The sequence below is a fragment of the Bison bison genome, unplaced genomic scaffold (assembly GCF_000754665.1).
Source record: "Bison bison bison isolate TAMUID 2011002044 unplaced genomic scaffold, Bison_UMD1.0 scf7180017864280, whole genome shotgun sequence".
Lineage (NCBI taxonomy): Eukaryota > Metazoa > Chordata > Mammalia > Artiodactyla > Bovidae > Bison > Bison bison.
Genome location: NW_011494852.1, coordinates 7,495,884 through 7,510,080, shown reverse-complemented (window position 1 = coordinate 7,510,080; position 14,197 = coordinate 7,495,884). Strand labels below are relative to the sequence as shown.

General features: G+C 47.7%; 1 protein-coding gene across 1 annotated transcript; it reads right to left on the bottom strand.

Moving 5' to 3' along the window:
* Positions 1-2,937: 2,937 nt before the first annotated feature.
* Positions 2,938-13,537, bottom strand: PSMC4 (proteasome (prosome, macropain) 26S subunit, ATPase, 4). Its single transcript, XM_010849228.1, has 11 exons — positions 13,431-13,537; positions 12,449-12,547; positions 11,396-11,582; positions 8,191-8,337; positions 8,000-8,109; positions 7,803-7,896; positions 4,104-4,271; positions 3,942-4,018; positions 3,631-3,799; positions 3,352-3,407; positions 2,938-3,172 (listed from the first exon to the last, which is right to left on the bottom strand). Exons 1-11 carry the CDS (start codon positions 13,464-13,466, stop codon positions 3,059-3,061), a joined length of 1,257 nt encoding a protein of 418 aa, XP_010847530.1. The 5' UTR covers positions 13,467-13,537; the 3' UTR covers positions 2,938-3,058.
* Between the last annotated feature and the right edge of the window lie 660 nt (positions 13,538-14,197).

Below are 14,197 nucleotides of genomic sequence, written 5' to 3'. Positions count from 1 at the left end.
TGGAGCAACTAAGCCTGCGCACCACAACTAGAGTCCGTGTACCAAAACGAAAGATCCCACATGAGGCAGCAAAGATCTCGCGTGCTGCAACTAAGACCCGATGCAGCCAAATAATAATAATAAAAAAGAATAGGTATATATGAAACCTGGGGAAATGATCAACATTTGTCTGAACTGTTGTTCTGTCAAGCCAGGGTACACTCCCCATTGTAGGAACTGCAGAGGTATTCACAAAATGGATCATTACTGCTCCTGGGCAAAGAGTTTTATAGGAATTTCTTTTTCAGTGGAAACCTACCACCTGGTCCTTGGATGATGGTTACACAAGTGTTCTATTTATAATAAGTTGTTACATTACACATTTGTATTTTGGGCTCCTTTATGTGTATTATTATAATTAAAACAATTAAAAACAAAAAGGCTTACATGTGTTTTTTTCTTTCTCTTGTCTTTGCAGAGCAGAGAAAAGGGATCTGTTTCCCTTAGAAGGAAAACATTTGCTTTCAAGACTCCACTTCCAATGTGTTCACGTGTCGGGCTGTTCAGCAAACTGGCCTTACTTTTTCCTTCATAATGCAGTAGCATGTAGCTGAGAACAGAAAAAAGCAGTCCCTGACATCCAGGAACTGGCCTGACACTTACAGGTAGGCCTCAGTGGTATTGAAAGATAGCTTAGTGCTCACAGCTGAGCCACATTATCCTGTTGGACATAAGCAGTCTCACAGAACATCAGCATCGGGGTCACTCAGACCATAATGATGGGGGGCCACTTTATAATTTTGTCTAAGCATAGACAACAAGGTTGCTAGTCAACCCTCAAAATATACCAGATATCCCTTCTTCCAGCTAATGTGAGTGGCTACTACTTTTTACCAATTAGAGCTTCACACTAGTCTGCTGTCATTTCTGGGGTACATGGCTTTGGTTTTTTCCCAGTCTCTTTGCCCTTTATCACTTATGTTTACAATGTGTTTTATCCCTTTGTGACAGGGATCACTCCTGCGTTTAAATTAGGTACTTAACAACAGTAACAAAGCCATGCAAAAAAAAAAAAAAATGGATTTTACAAGTCCTCTTGAAGGAGGGAAAGAAAGGAAGGAAACTGCTGAAGTGAGGTTGGATCCTCAGGTCAGGAAGATCCCTTGGAGGAGGAAATGGCAACCCACTCCAGTATTCTTGCCTGGGAAATCCTTTGGACAGAGGAGCCTAGCGGGCTGCACTCCATGGGGTCCCAAGAGTTGGACACGACTGAGCAACTAAGCAACAACAAACCTAATTCAAGTATAGGACTTCCCTGGTGGTCCAGTGGTTAACACACCACATTTCCAGTGCAGGGGCAGGGGTTCGATCCCTGGTGGGGGAACTAAGATCCTACATACCATGTAGCACAGCCAAAAAAAAAGGTCAAGTATATATTGAGTACAAAGTGTATTAGAAAAAAAGCATTCTCATGGCACACTTACCCTGTATTTCCCTGTCTACTTCCAAGAGGCAAGGACCTCTCATCCTTTTGTTTCTTTTGCAACTTACTTCCATTATTTCTAAACTATATGCTTTTGTAAACTCATCAGTTTTGATATTAGGTGCTACTGAATATGAACGGTGAAGACTTCAGGTGTCTTAACAATCCACTTTCCTCTTGATCATGCTGCTTGGTTTCCTCAGAAGGAATCCTTCAGTTGCCTGCCCAGGGCACTTATATCTCATCTTCAGCATGGCCCCTGTCTCATCCTTGCCCCAGGTACACCAGCCCGGAAACTGATGGCCCAGCCTCTGCAGAGTAAATCTGAGGTCTTCAGCCAGGCTGGGGAAGGGTCACAGGGCCTGGAGTACCAATAGCTCATTTGTTTCCTGCACACTCAGTGTATCAGTTCTGGTTTTTATGTAGCCTTTCAGGCAATCCTCCTGTTTCCTGCCCTCACCTTCAGAACCTGGCCCCTCTGGTTTCTGGACTTCCCAGTCGTTCAGGTTCATGTTTCCTCAGATCTGCTACATCAACAAGCATATCTCTGCGTCTTTTCAAAATTGTTTCATTGCCATCTCCTCCCTCCTTCTGTGTCCACGAGAATTTATAACCTACTTTTGTTTTCGTGAGGTGCCAGGAGGGAGGAAGAATTAATTAACTTCTCTGCTCAACCTGCCATGCTTATCTACAGAGGAATCACCTGTCTCTTCAAGGACCTGATTCCTGACTGTTTCTCCTTATACCTTCTTACCATCTCACTCCCAACTATATGGTGAAATTCACACATTTGTCCAAGGAACATGAACTGAATGTCTGCCATGTGTGGGAGCTGAGACTTGAATTGTGATCAAGCTACAATCCCTGATTACGAGGGAGTCCAGTCTGGAGGAGGCAAATGTAAGAAGTCCCAAGCAGAGAATGTGCATGGTGCAAGGGCAGCATAGGGAAAGGGTTACTTCCCTTTGGGGTATCGGGGAAGACTCCCCAGAGGGAGAGGGGTCTAAACAGAGACGTCAAGAGAAAGTGGGAACTGATCCGACCAAACACATCTGTGCCCCAGTGAAATGGTAGGAAGAGCCAGAGACATTCACAGAACTCAGGCGTCCAACTTTCCCCTTGCCCCCTCATCCCTGCTCCAGGGGACTCTACTGGGTGGCTCCTCTGTCCTTGATACATACTGAGTGTAAAGAAGGTAGGAATTGCCCAAAACTTGAATGGTCTTCTACCTGTAGGAAATATGGGTGAGGAGATTATAGAGGCTTTATTTTATGGTCATGGGCTGTTCATTTTCCATCCTTTTCCCCAAATTTCTGAAGAAATTTAGTGTGAATTCTTTACTTCTCCCTCAAGCTGTTAACCAAGCCACGTACCTCAACTGCCTATCTGTCAGGAGAGCAGGAGGGGCACAGAGGATCCTATTAAAGTACCAGCTTCTCCAAAGGAGTTAAACTTGTAAGGAGAAATTAAACACATTCAGTCATATTTGTTTAATGAATAAATCAATCCTGGGTAAAGAGGAAAGAGAACTAGGTTTGGGGAAAGAGGCTGGGGAGGTGAGAGAAGCCCCCAGCCCCTGTGGTTTGGGTAGAGGGGTCATTTGTAAAATTCATGCTCCTGTTCGTCTTTCTTGATGACTGTCTTGTACGCTTTCTCGAAGTCCTTGGCCAAAACAATGTAGCGATTCTCTCGGACAGCCAGCATCCCGCTCTGTCAAGGGATAAAAGTTAAAACCTGCACTCCCCGCCTCCGGTGATGGTGCAGGAAGACACAGACGCAGCCCAAGACCCAGGGTGGCAATGAGGACAGAAGGACCCCGGCAGAGTGGTTTCAAGAGGAAGGGTCTTCACACATACCCCTGCCCAATCTAGACAGAAACCATCACTCACCTCCTGACAGATGGAGTTGATATCAGCTCCTGAAATCTTATCTGGTCTAGCCACATCTGTGGCAGATGTGTTAAGGAAACCATCCCCTGCATGACAGGGTTAACGCCCAGAGCCAGAAGTTGCCCAGAGCCAGAAGTTGTTCGTGGGCTGTCTTTGTTATCAGCCCCTTCCCCAAACCTTGGTCTCCCACCTGCTCAATCTGGATGGTGGTGATGGCAGAGGTGGAGATACAACCCCCCTTCCCAACGGTGACCTCCCCTTGCTTCTAGAGGAGGATACAATCTTCCAAGTCAACCTCCTCAGAGAGATTCATCTTGCTGGTGATAGTAGAGAAAATCAGTCTCTTCTGGCGGCGGTCAGGGAGTGGAAATTCAATTTTACGGTCAAGGCGTCCCGGCCGCAGCAGGGCAGGATCCAGGGTGTCTGCTCTGTTTGTGGCCATGATCACCTGGCATCGGGGACAGGCCAGCTCAGACCTCTGTCCCTTCTATACTCTCCCTCCCACTGCAATAGCTATCCCCTCATAGGCCAGCCTCCATCTTTCCCTGATTCCCACACCACACCTCCCCTGCCCGTCCTGAATCCCAAACCTTGACGTTGACATTCTGGTCGAATCCATCCATTTGATTCAGTAGCTCCAGTAGGATTCTCTGAACCTCCCTGTCAGCTGGAGAGTATATAACATGGTCAGCTCAGGGCATCCCGTAGGCAAGGCTGCCCAAGACCCCAGGCCCTGTGTAGGCATCACTCACCCCCTGTCTGGGCATCAAATCTCTTGGTGGCGATGGCATCAATCTCATCTATGAAGATGATGGCAGGTGCGTTCTCCTTGGCCAGGCGGAACACGTCCCGGACCATGCGAGGGCCCTCGCCCAGGTACTTCTGTACGAACTCTGAGCCCACGACGCGGATGAATGCAGCTGATGGCAGGATGACAGGGGTCAGACGAGAATGGGACTCCTGCCTGCAGGGCCCCGTACTACTTTAACTGAAACTGAGCATTCCTTGAGGACATCCGTTTCTTTGGATGGCCACTCCAAGTGGTCAGGTCATTCTCTCATGACCTGGGCAGGGTCCTAGATCCAGTCAGGAGGACCAGCTACTCAGTCGTACCCCTCAGAGACCCAGCAGCCCAGATCGTGACTCCTGCCTATGGATGTGCCAATTTTTGGCCCAACATTTAAAAATCAGGATATTTAAAAAAATGTGTCTGTACTCCAACATGCCTATAAAATAGAGCTAGAGACATTAATGGAATCCACTGTATATTAAAAAAAAAAAAGTGGATTTTCAGAGTGCTTAAAAAACCAGCAAGAAAACAGGCTTTTCATACACTAAGGCATCATGTTGCCTCACCAAGAGCTCAGTTCCATTTGCTCAAAGGACCCACCTTTGAATATCATGCAAGAGTCAGGAACCAGGAGCACGTATTCTGACATAACAGGTGGCAATGGGGTTGACAACAGGTTTGTTCTGGGCCTGCCTCTCCTTTCTATCTTTTCTTAGAGTTTAACTTGTTTGTTAGCGTCTGGATGTGGCGTTGTGTTGCACGGAACAACTTTCAGGACATTCCTTCCAGGTACCACAGAGAAAGGAGACACAGAATCCACTAAGTAGACCTGGTCATAAACTAGGAGTTGTGCAGCTTGTAGCCCTGTCCTTCTCTAATATGGTGGCTACTGAGCAAATGAAATGTGGTTGGTCCAAACAAAATGAGATGTACTCTAAGTGTGAAATACATACCAGACTTCAAAAGACAGTACCAAAAAAAGTAAACATCTCAATAAATGGCCATCAACAAATGAATGAACAGACAAAATATGCTTTATACATACAGTGGAATATGATTTGGCCTTTAAAAGGAAGTAAGTTCTGACACATTCCAACATGGGTGAGCCCTGAAGACATTATGCTAAGTGGAAGCAGGCAGTCACAAAAAGATAAATACCGTATGACTCATCCACATATATGACGTGCCCAGAACAGGCAAATTCAGAGACTGAAAGTAGAATAGAGGGTTATCAGGGATGGTGGGAAGGGAGAAATAGGGAATTATTGTTTAATGAGTACAGAGTTACAGTTTGGGATGATGAACAAGTTCTGGAAATGGATAGTGGTGGTGACTGCACAGGACTGTGAATGCACTTGATGTCACTTGTAAATTGTACACTCACAAAGTGGTTAAAATAATAAATTTTACATTACATATATTTTACTACAATGAAAAAATTATAGAAAAAACTCAAATTTCCTATCTGCTACATGTTAAAATAACATTTTGAATATACCAATTAAATAAGTAATAGATATATTTTAGACTAAGTTCACCTGTTTAACGTGTTTAAAATAATGAGTACTTAAAATTTTAAATTATATATATAGCTTGCATTCTACAGCTGACCCTTGAACAACACAGGGTTTAGGGGCGCCGACCCTCTGTGTAGTAGAAAATCTGTGTATAACTTTATAGCTGGCCCTCCGTATCTGCAGTTTTGCATCTATTCATCCAACCATGCATTGTGTGAAAAAATCTGGGTACAAGTGAACCCTCAGAGTTCAAGCCTCTATTGTTCCAGGGCCGTATTTCTATTGAACTCGGCCTGTCTACAACCACCTTGCTCTCAGGACAACAGCCAAACTCTCTTATATTAGCACTAAGATGATTTATATTCATGCCCTTTCTGACCTCTTCAGCCTCATCTTCTGGTCCCCCAGCCCCTCCTTCAGTTATTCTCTGAACACCTACCACAATTCAGCTACTGGGTGGACACTGGAAACACAAAAGGACAAAATCACCAGTTCCCTGCCCCCACAGAGTTTAGTCACGGTCTACTCACCACTACTCGTGACTCCCTAGATAAGTTCTTTCCCACTCCCTGGTCTTCACAAATGCTATTCCCTCTCCTTACAGAGTGCCTGGCAGACTCCTCACACCTCTTTTCTGGGACCCCTCTCTGAGAGGCCTATGCAGAATGGATTGACAACCCTCCTGGAGGCTATCCCACTACCTTCCTTGCTTTCCTGAGGCATTTGCTACTCTGTAGACTGTCCCCACCCAGGCTCACTTCCTACCATGACCCCTTGCTCACGCGGCTTCAACTATAGGGGCCTCCTCACTGTTCTGGGACATTAAGCACATACCTGCCTCAAGGCCTTTGCACCAGCGAAGTCCCTCAGCCTGACACACTCCGTCCCCCAGATGTTCACATGACTCACTCTCTCAAAAGCGTATTCTAGGTCTTTACATAAATGTCACCTCAGAAAAGTCTTCTCTGACCACCTCCAGTCCTGGCACATAAAGCTACAGCCCCTGTTTTTCCCTATCTCCCTGCCTCTTAATTATTTTCTTCAGGCATTTAGCACCATATGACATATGACCTATTCATTCATCTGTTCAAGTACTTCCTCAACTAAGACATCAGCTCTATGAGGTATGGAGACTTTGTTCTCTTCACAGCCATGTCTTCCACACCTAGGACACAGCTTGTTGTGTATCAGGTGCTCAATAAATACTGAGTGACTAAGTGTTTATTGTCCTTTTTTCCTCAGCCAAACTGGGAAACTCTCCAATGCAGGGGACGTGTCTGGCTCATCTCTCTATCCTAGCACCGGGGACTGCAGAAGTTCAATGAGCTGCTAAACCAATGAATGATCACGACAATGGCTAATATTTACTATACTTGCTATGTGCCAAGGTACAGTTTTAGAAGCTTTATATTGGTTTAATCCTCTGAATAATCCAGAAAATTAGGAAATGGAGTCACATAGAGGCTAACTTGCCAAGAAGTTACACAAACTAACTTACATAAGTAGTACAGCCTTACATAAGAAGTTGTAAGAGGTCCATATTTCAAAAACCCAGGCGGCCTGACCCAGTGCTTACCCACTACTCTCTACTGCTCCCTGGCTTAATATATTAAGATTTTAAGAGTCCTGTTTTTAGGCTTTTTACAAACAGTAATACAGTGACTTTCAGACATCTTTGAAATTTACAAGAAATACATTTGTATAACCACAGCAGATATGTGTATGCATATTTGTGTGCATTAAGTTGCACAAACAATATGAGCTCTTAGTACGTGGGGTGAACTCTGATGTTTTCTGTTCTGTTTTACTTTTTAAAATGCTGGTTAGAACCCATGAATTTGAATTCATAATTACAAACAGGCCATGACCCACCAAAGGAAAACTATGTCATTATTTCATTAATTCTCTCCACAATCATGCTATGAAATGAACGTTTTATTAGATGAGGAAGCTGAGGCACGAGAGTAAAGTCACCTCCCCAGGATGGCATCGCCACTCAGTAAGACACACACTGGGGCTTTGACCCCAGAGCCCACATTCTTAATCGCCATGCCACGCTACTTCCTGGGGAGGATGAGAGAGCTGAGGGCAAGGTCGGAAAAGCCCAGAAGACCAGAGCTTGGGGGAGGGGCCAAGCGGCTCACCTGTCGTGTGATGAGCCACAGCCTTTGCTAGCATGGTCTTCCCGCAGCCAGGTGGGCCGTACATGAGGACGCCTCGGGGTGGGTCGATGCCGATCTGAAGCCCAGAGGTGGAGAGAAGGATGAGCCAGGGAGTCCATCACCAGCTGGAGACCTGGTGGACCCGGCCTCTCCCTCCCCTGCCAGATCTGGCTCCTTACCTGCTTGTAGAGCTCGAAGTGTGTGAGTGGGAGCTCCACAGCCTCCCGCACCTCCTGCTTCTGGATGTCCATGCCCCCAATGTCCGCATACATCACGTCTGGCTTCTGATCTGGTGGGAGAGCAGAGCTGGGGCTCCCAGCCTGGCCCGCAGGGTCCCTTCAGGCCTCCCTGGCCCTGGGCTCCCCCTCACCTGAGGTGAGCATCATGATGCTGCTGTCGGCCTCGGGGGGCAGCACGTCCACCAGGGCATTGCTGTGCTTGTGGAGGGCCACCGAGGCGTTGGGCTTGAGCAGCTCCCGGTCAATGGTGCTCAGGATGCGCACATAGTAGTTGGAGCCTTTGTGAAGGACAAGAAGGGAAAGGGGAAAATGAGAAGCCCCAGATTCTACCCCTAACTCTTGAGCTCCGGACCAGGTGACCAGCAGCCCCCTGGAATGCCTGCCCCTGGATGTCCCCCGGCAGGGCTCACTCACTGTGTCTCAGTGTGCTCTCAGTATCTTCCCCCGCATCTGTGCTCCTCCTCCTGGGTCTCAGTGAGGCCTGTGGTCCCGAGTCACTAAAGAGACCTAAGCCTCGTCCTGGGCTTTTCTCTGTTTCCCTCCACAGCCTGTCAGTCACCATGGCCTTCCACTGGCCTCCTAAAATGTCTCTCCAACCAATCCCTCCGCTCCTCCCCAGGGACCCTGCCCTGATTTAGCACCAACCTCTCCCATCTAATTTATTTATTTATTTGTTTATGGCTACACTGATTCTTTGTTGCTTTCTCTATGAGAGAGCTTTCTCTAGTTGCGGTGAGCAGGGGCTATTCTCTAGTGCAGAGCATGGACTCTAGGGCACACGGGCTTCAGTATTGGGGTGCATGGGCTTAGTTGCCCTGCAGCATGTGGGATATTCCTGGACCAGGGCTTGAACTTGTGTCCCCTGCATTGGCAGGTGGACTCTTTACCACTAGACCAGCAGGGAATTCCTCTTTTCCCATCGAGGTCTCCGCCACAGATTCTTGCTTGCCCAGACTCCTCTATCTCACCTCCCTAGTCCACCTTCTACAGTTATGGTAGTGACACACACATCTCCTTCCAGCCTCAGTGTTTCTCTTGACCTCCAGACTTGGCTGTCCTGTAGCCTCCCAGACACTTCCCTGTGATGTCCCAGGCTGCCCTCATTCTCTCAACAAGGCTGCTTTTCTGCCCATGTTGCCATCTCAGGGACAACCACTGTCCCCGAGTCCAACAGATCAAAGACACACTCACTTTGGATCTCTCCCTCCCTTCACTACCAACTCCAGGGTCCAGTCACACACCTTTCCCCACAAGCTTTACAATCATATGGCTTGATCTAGAGGAGCAGAGGCCAGAAGCAAGAAAGGACAGGTAAGACGCAGGAACAATGACCATCATGAAGGCAGCACCTAGACCCATGTTAATAACAGCAGCTCTCACATAATAACTGAGTCCTAACCAGAGCCCGGAGAAGGCAATGGCACCCCACTCCAGTACTCTTGCCTGGAAAATCCCATGGATGGAGGAGCCTGGTAGGCTGCAGTCCATGGGGTCGCACAGAGTCGGACATGACTGAGCGACTTCACTTTCACTTTTCACTTTCATGCATTGGAGAAGGCAATGGCAACCCACTCCAGTGTTATTGCCTGGAGAATCCCTGGGACCGGGGAGCCTGGTGGGCTACTGTCTATGCGGTCACACAGAGTTGGACACGACTGAAGCGACTTAGCAGCAGCAGCAGCACACGCTAGTAAAATAATGCTCAAAATTCTCCAAGCCAGGCTTCAGCAATACGTGAACCATGAACTTCCAGATGTTCAAGCTGGTTTTAAAAAGGCAGAGGAACCAGAGATCAAATTGCCAACATCCATTGGATCATCGAAAAAGCAAGAGAGTTCCAGAAACACATCTATTTCTGCTTTACTGACTATGCCAAAGCCTTTGACTGTGTGGATCACAATAAACTGTGGAAAATTCTTCAAAAGATGGGAATACCAGACCACCTGACCTGCCTCTTGAGAAACCTGTATGCAGGTCAGGAAGCAACAGTTAGAAATGGACATGGAACAACACACTGGTTCCAAATAGGAAAAGGAGTATGTCAAGGCTGTATATTGTTACCCTGCTTATTTAACTTATATGCAGAGTACATCATGAGAAACGTTGGGCTGGATGAAGCACAAGCTGGAATCAAGATTGCCAGGAGAAATATCAATAACCTCAGATATGCAGATGACACCACCTTTATGGCAAAGAGCGAAGAAGAACTAAAGAGCCTCTTGATGAAAGTGAAGGAGAGTGAAAAAGTTGGCTTAAAGCTCAAGATTCAGAAAACTAAGATCATGGCATCTGGTCCCATCACTTCATGGCAAATAGATGGGGAAACAGTGGAAACAGTGTCAGACTTTATTTTTGGGGTTCCAAAATCACTGCAGATGGTGACTGCAGCCGTGAAATTAAAAGACGCTTAACTCCTTGGAAGGAAAGTTAGGACCAACCTAGACAACATATTAAAAAGCAGAGACATTACTTTGCTAACAAAGGTCTGTCTATTCAAGGCTACGGTTTTTCCAGTAGTCATGTATGGATGTGAGAGTTGGACTATAAAGAAAGCTGAGTGCCGAAGAATTGAAGCTTTAGAACTGTGGTGTTGGAGAAGACTCTTGAGAGTCCCTGGGACTGCAAGGAGATCCAACCAGTCCATCCTAAAGGAGATCAGTCCTGGGTGTTCATTGGAAGGACTGATGTTGAAGCTGAAACTCCAATACTTTGATCACCTGATGCGGAGAGCTGACTCATTTGAAAAGACCCTGATGCTGGGAAAGATTAAGGGCAGGAGAAGAAGAGGATGACAGAGGATGCTTGGATGGCATCACCAACACAATGGAATTAGGTTTGGGTGGACTCAGGTTTGGGTGGACTCTGGGAGTTGGTGGTGGACAGGGAGGCCTGGCGTGCTGTGGTTCATGGGGTCGCAAAGAGTAGGACACGACTGAGCGACTGAACTGAACTCAACTCAGCTCAACTCAGTAGTAGTTGTGAAATCATTTTAGATAGTCATGACCAGAATGCTGTTTAAAACAAAACAGACTGGAACAGAATGGAAAACTAATTAGGGTATCACACCACAGTGAAGCTAAGTATCCTTTGGTCAAACTTTTACTGTATTAGTTATATATACATACTTACAGAGAAGAAAGAAAGGGAGAGTATGTAAAATATGTAAAATATATTTCTACTTTTGCATCAGACTGAAAATACTCTGAAAAACACTATTACACCATCTTCCCTTGTTTGCCCTTGTAAGTTCCTGGCACATGGCAGTAAGTAGTTAACAGCTGTTGAATGGACAGATGGGTAAACCACACCCCCCTCACCCCCACCCCCGCCACACACCTGTGGTGGAGCCCACGATGGCTGTATTCTGATCCACAGCCTCTAGAAACTGCCCGATAACCAATGGGATGCTCTGGATTCGTTTCACCTCCTCCTGGGCATGGAGGAATTCCTTCTTCAGGTTCTTTTGCTCATCCTTGATATACTCCTCCTGCACCTCCAGGAACTCCAGCTCTTGCTGCAGCTTCTGTGAGCAGACAGTGGAGAAGCAGGGGATGGTTCCAGGCCTTGCTGAGCCAAGGAATGAAGGTAGGGGAATTATGGGACGCTGGGCCCTGTGCAGGGTCCAGACTGGTTTTGTTAATTTCTTTTTTTATTGGCATAGTTGATTTACAATGTTGTGTTAGTTTCAGGTATACACCAAAGTGAATCAGTTATACATATGCTATGCTATGCTAAGTCACTTCAGTCGTGTCCGACTCTGTGTGACCCCAGAGACGGCAGCCACCCCGCTCCCCGGTCCCTGGGATTCTCCAGGCAAGAACACTGGAGTGGGTTGCCATTTCCTTCTCCAATGCATGAAAGTGAAAAGTGAAAGTGAAGTCGCTCAGTCGTGTCCGACTCTTAGCGACCCCATGGACTGCAGCCTACCAGGCTCCATACCCACTCTTTTTTCTTAGTTTCTTTTCCCATTTAGGCCATTACAGAGTATAGAGTAGAGTTCCCTGCACTATACAACAGGTTCTTATTCCCTGGTAAAGATGCCTTGGAAAAGGAAATGGTAACCTTCTCCAATATTCTTTTTTATTTATTTTTTAATTGAAGGATAATTGCTTTACATAATTTTGTTGTTTTCTGCCAAATATCAACATGAATCAGCCATAAGTACACATATGTCCCCTCCCTCTTGAACCTCCCTCCCATCTCCCTCCTCATATCACCCCTTTAGGTTATTACTGAGCTCGTTTTGCACTCCAGTATTCTTGCCTGGGAAATCCCATGGACATAGGAACCTGGTGGGCTCCAGTCCATGGCGTCACAAAGAGTCAGACGGGACTTAGTGACTAACGACAACACCAACGTTGATATTTTTCGGACTGGCTTTGAATGTACCTTGTAGCGGCTGTAGAGGTCCTCCAGGTCCTCTGGCTCAGGCCCCAGGAAGGACAGGCCAGTCTGGGGCCGTGACACAGACAGGGCTGGGATCTCATCCTAGGCCACGGAAGGAAACTCAGGTTGGAAGGTCCCCTTATGAAAGAATCTAAAGCCCCCCTCCCCACTTCACCATGAAGTCACTTGGCCCCTAATAGGTTCCTGACATCATTCAGCACCCTAAATAGATCCTGGGAACTTCTCAGCCCCCTAAAGATGTTCCTGAAGTCACCCAGCTCCTAACAAACTCCCTGGTCACACAGCCTTCCAAACAGATCTTCTGTTATCAGATGCCACTTGTAACATGTCCTCAATGTCCCAACTCCCATCTAGGGCCTAAATGTCTGATCAACTCCTTACCAGACCCCAATGCCCTCAACAGGTTCGAAATACTACAGGGATGCCTCAATTGATGGTGAAAGTCACCATGCCTTCATACAGTCCTGGTATTACTCAGTTACCCCCCAAATATCCCTCATGAACTCCAACTCACATTAGGCCCTTATGTCACCCAGCTCCTTGGCAGGCCCCAAACATCACTCGGCCAGATCATAGATATTACTTGGCGCTCCAACACCAACTAAGCCCCAAATATCAGTCAGCTCTCCAGCTCAACCTCATATATCATTCGGCCCCATGCCCGAATCCCATACATCACTCACCACCCGACCCACCCCTAATGCCACAGGGCCTAGCTATGTCACCTAAACCTCGAAATCTTTCAGCCCCAAAGAACCTCTAGCGTCACCGTTTCCCCAGCCCCGCTTCCCAAGCCCTACTATCATCACTCAGACACCCAGACACCCAGCCCAGGCCTCGGATCGGCACGAAGCTCTCCACTGAGGCCTCCGAAATCACTCAGACCCACGCCTGGATCCCCAAAGTCACTCAATCCCAACCAGGTCGGCTTCGCCCTCTCCCCGCGACCCACGCCCCACCGGACCTGAGCTTTCTCCACCAGGATACCTATCTCCTCCATAGTGACCAAGCCGGCCTCTGTGTGGCCCGGCCTAATCCAGTCACCGCTTCCGCTGACGCCACCGGAAAGCAAGGCCTGGATGGGTTCTGGGAAACGTAGTTTAAGACATCACTGAGAGAAGGCTGAATGGGCGCGGTAGGTAAAGTGCAGGGCGGCTTCGTCCTGAGCTCCGCCCCCAAGACTTGCTCCTGCGCACTTTGTACCTCGCGGGCGCGCCGGCGGGCCCGGGGAGGTGCGAGTCGGCAATAGAGCGCGGGGCCACAGTCTCGCGCGGCTTTTTCCGGCGCTGGTTTTCGTGACAGCAGGCGGCGCTGCCCGCATTGGTTTTCAAACTGGCGAATTTCTTAGAGATCTGTCAGATCTGGCCAAGTGCTCTTCTTTCTTGTTAAGAGGCTTGGGCAGGGTTCTGCAGAGGCGGGGGGGTCTTTAACGGAGTTTCCACGTGGGCTGCAGCCGAGGATTGCCCTCCGCGCGGAGCCAGAAAGACCAAGGCTACTCGTAAAGGGTGACACCCTTTATCCGGCTCCAGACCCGGGGTGAGGAGCTCCAAGCCCGCCATTACCGGTAGCCGCGAATCGAGTAGAACCCATGCATTACGGATGGAGAAAATGAGGCAGCGGTGCCAGGAGTTGGGTCACGCAGGAGACCTGCAGACCTATACCAGGCCCTGTTGCTTAAGTTTTACGTGCTCAACCCATTGAATCTTGACAGACATTATGTTCCCTCTTTCG

Bases quoted from the DNA above. Each gene is read 5' to 3' on its own strand.
- PSMC4 (XM_010849228.1), bottom strand. From the start codon at position 13,466: ATGGAGGAGATAGGTATCCTGGTGGAGAAAGCTCAG. The intron at 4,272-7,802 runs GTGAGCCGCTTG...TCCTGCCATCAG, and splicing joins TGTGGCTCATCACACGACAG to CTGCATTCATCCGCGTCGTG. The intron at 4,019-4,103 runs GTGAGTGATGCC...TATACTCTCCAG, and splicing joins ATTTGATGCCCAGACAGGGG to CTGACAGGGAGGTTCAGAGA.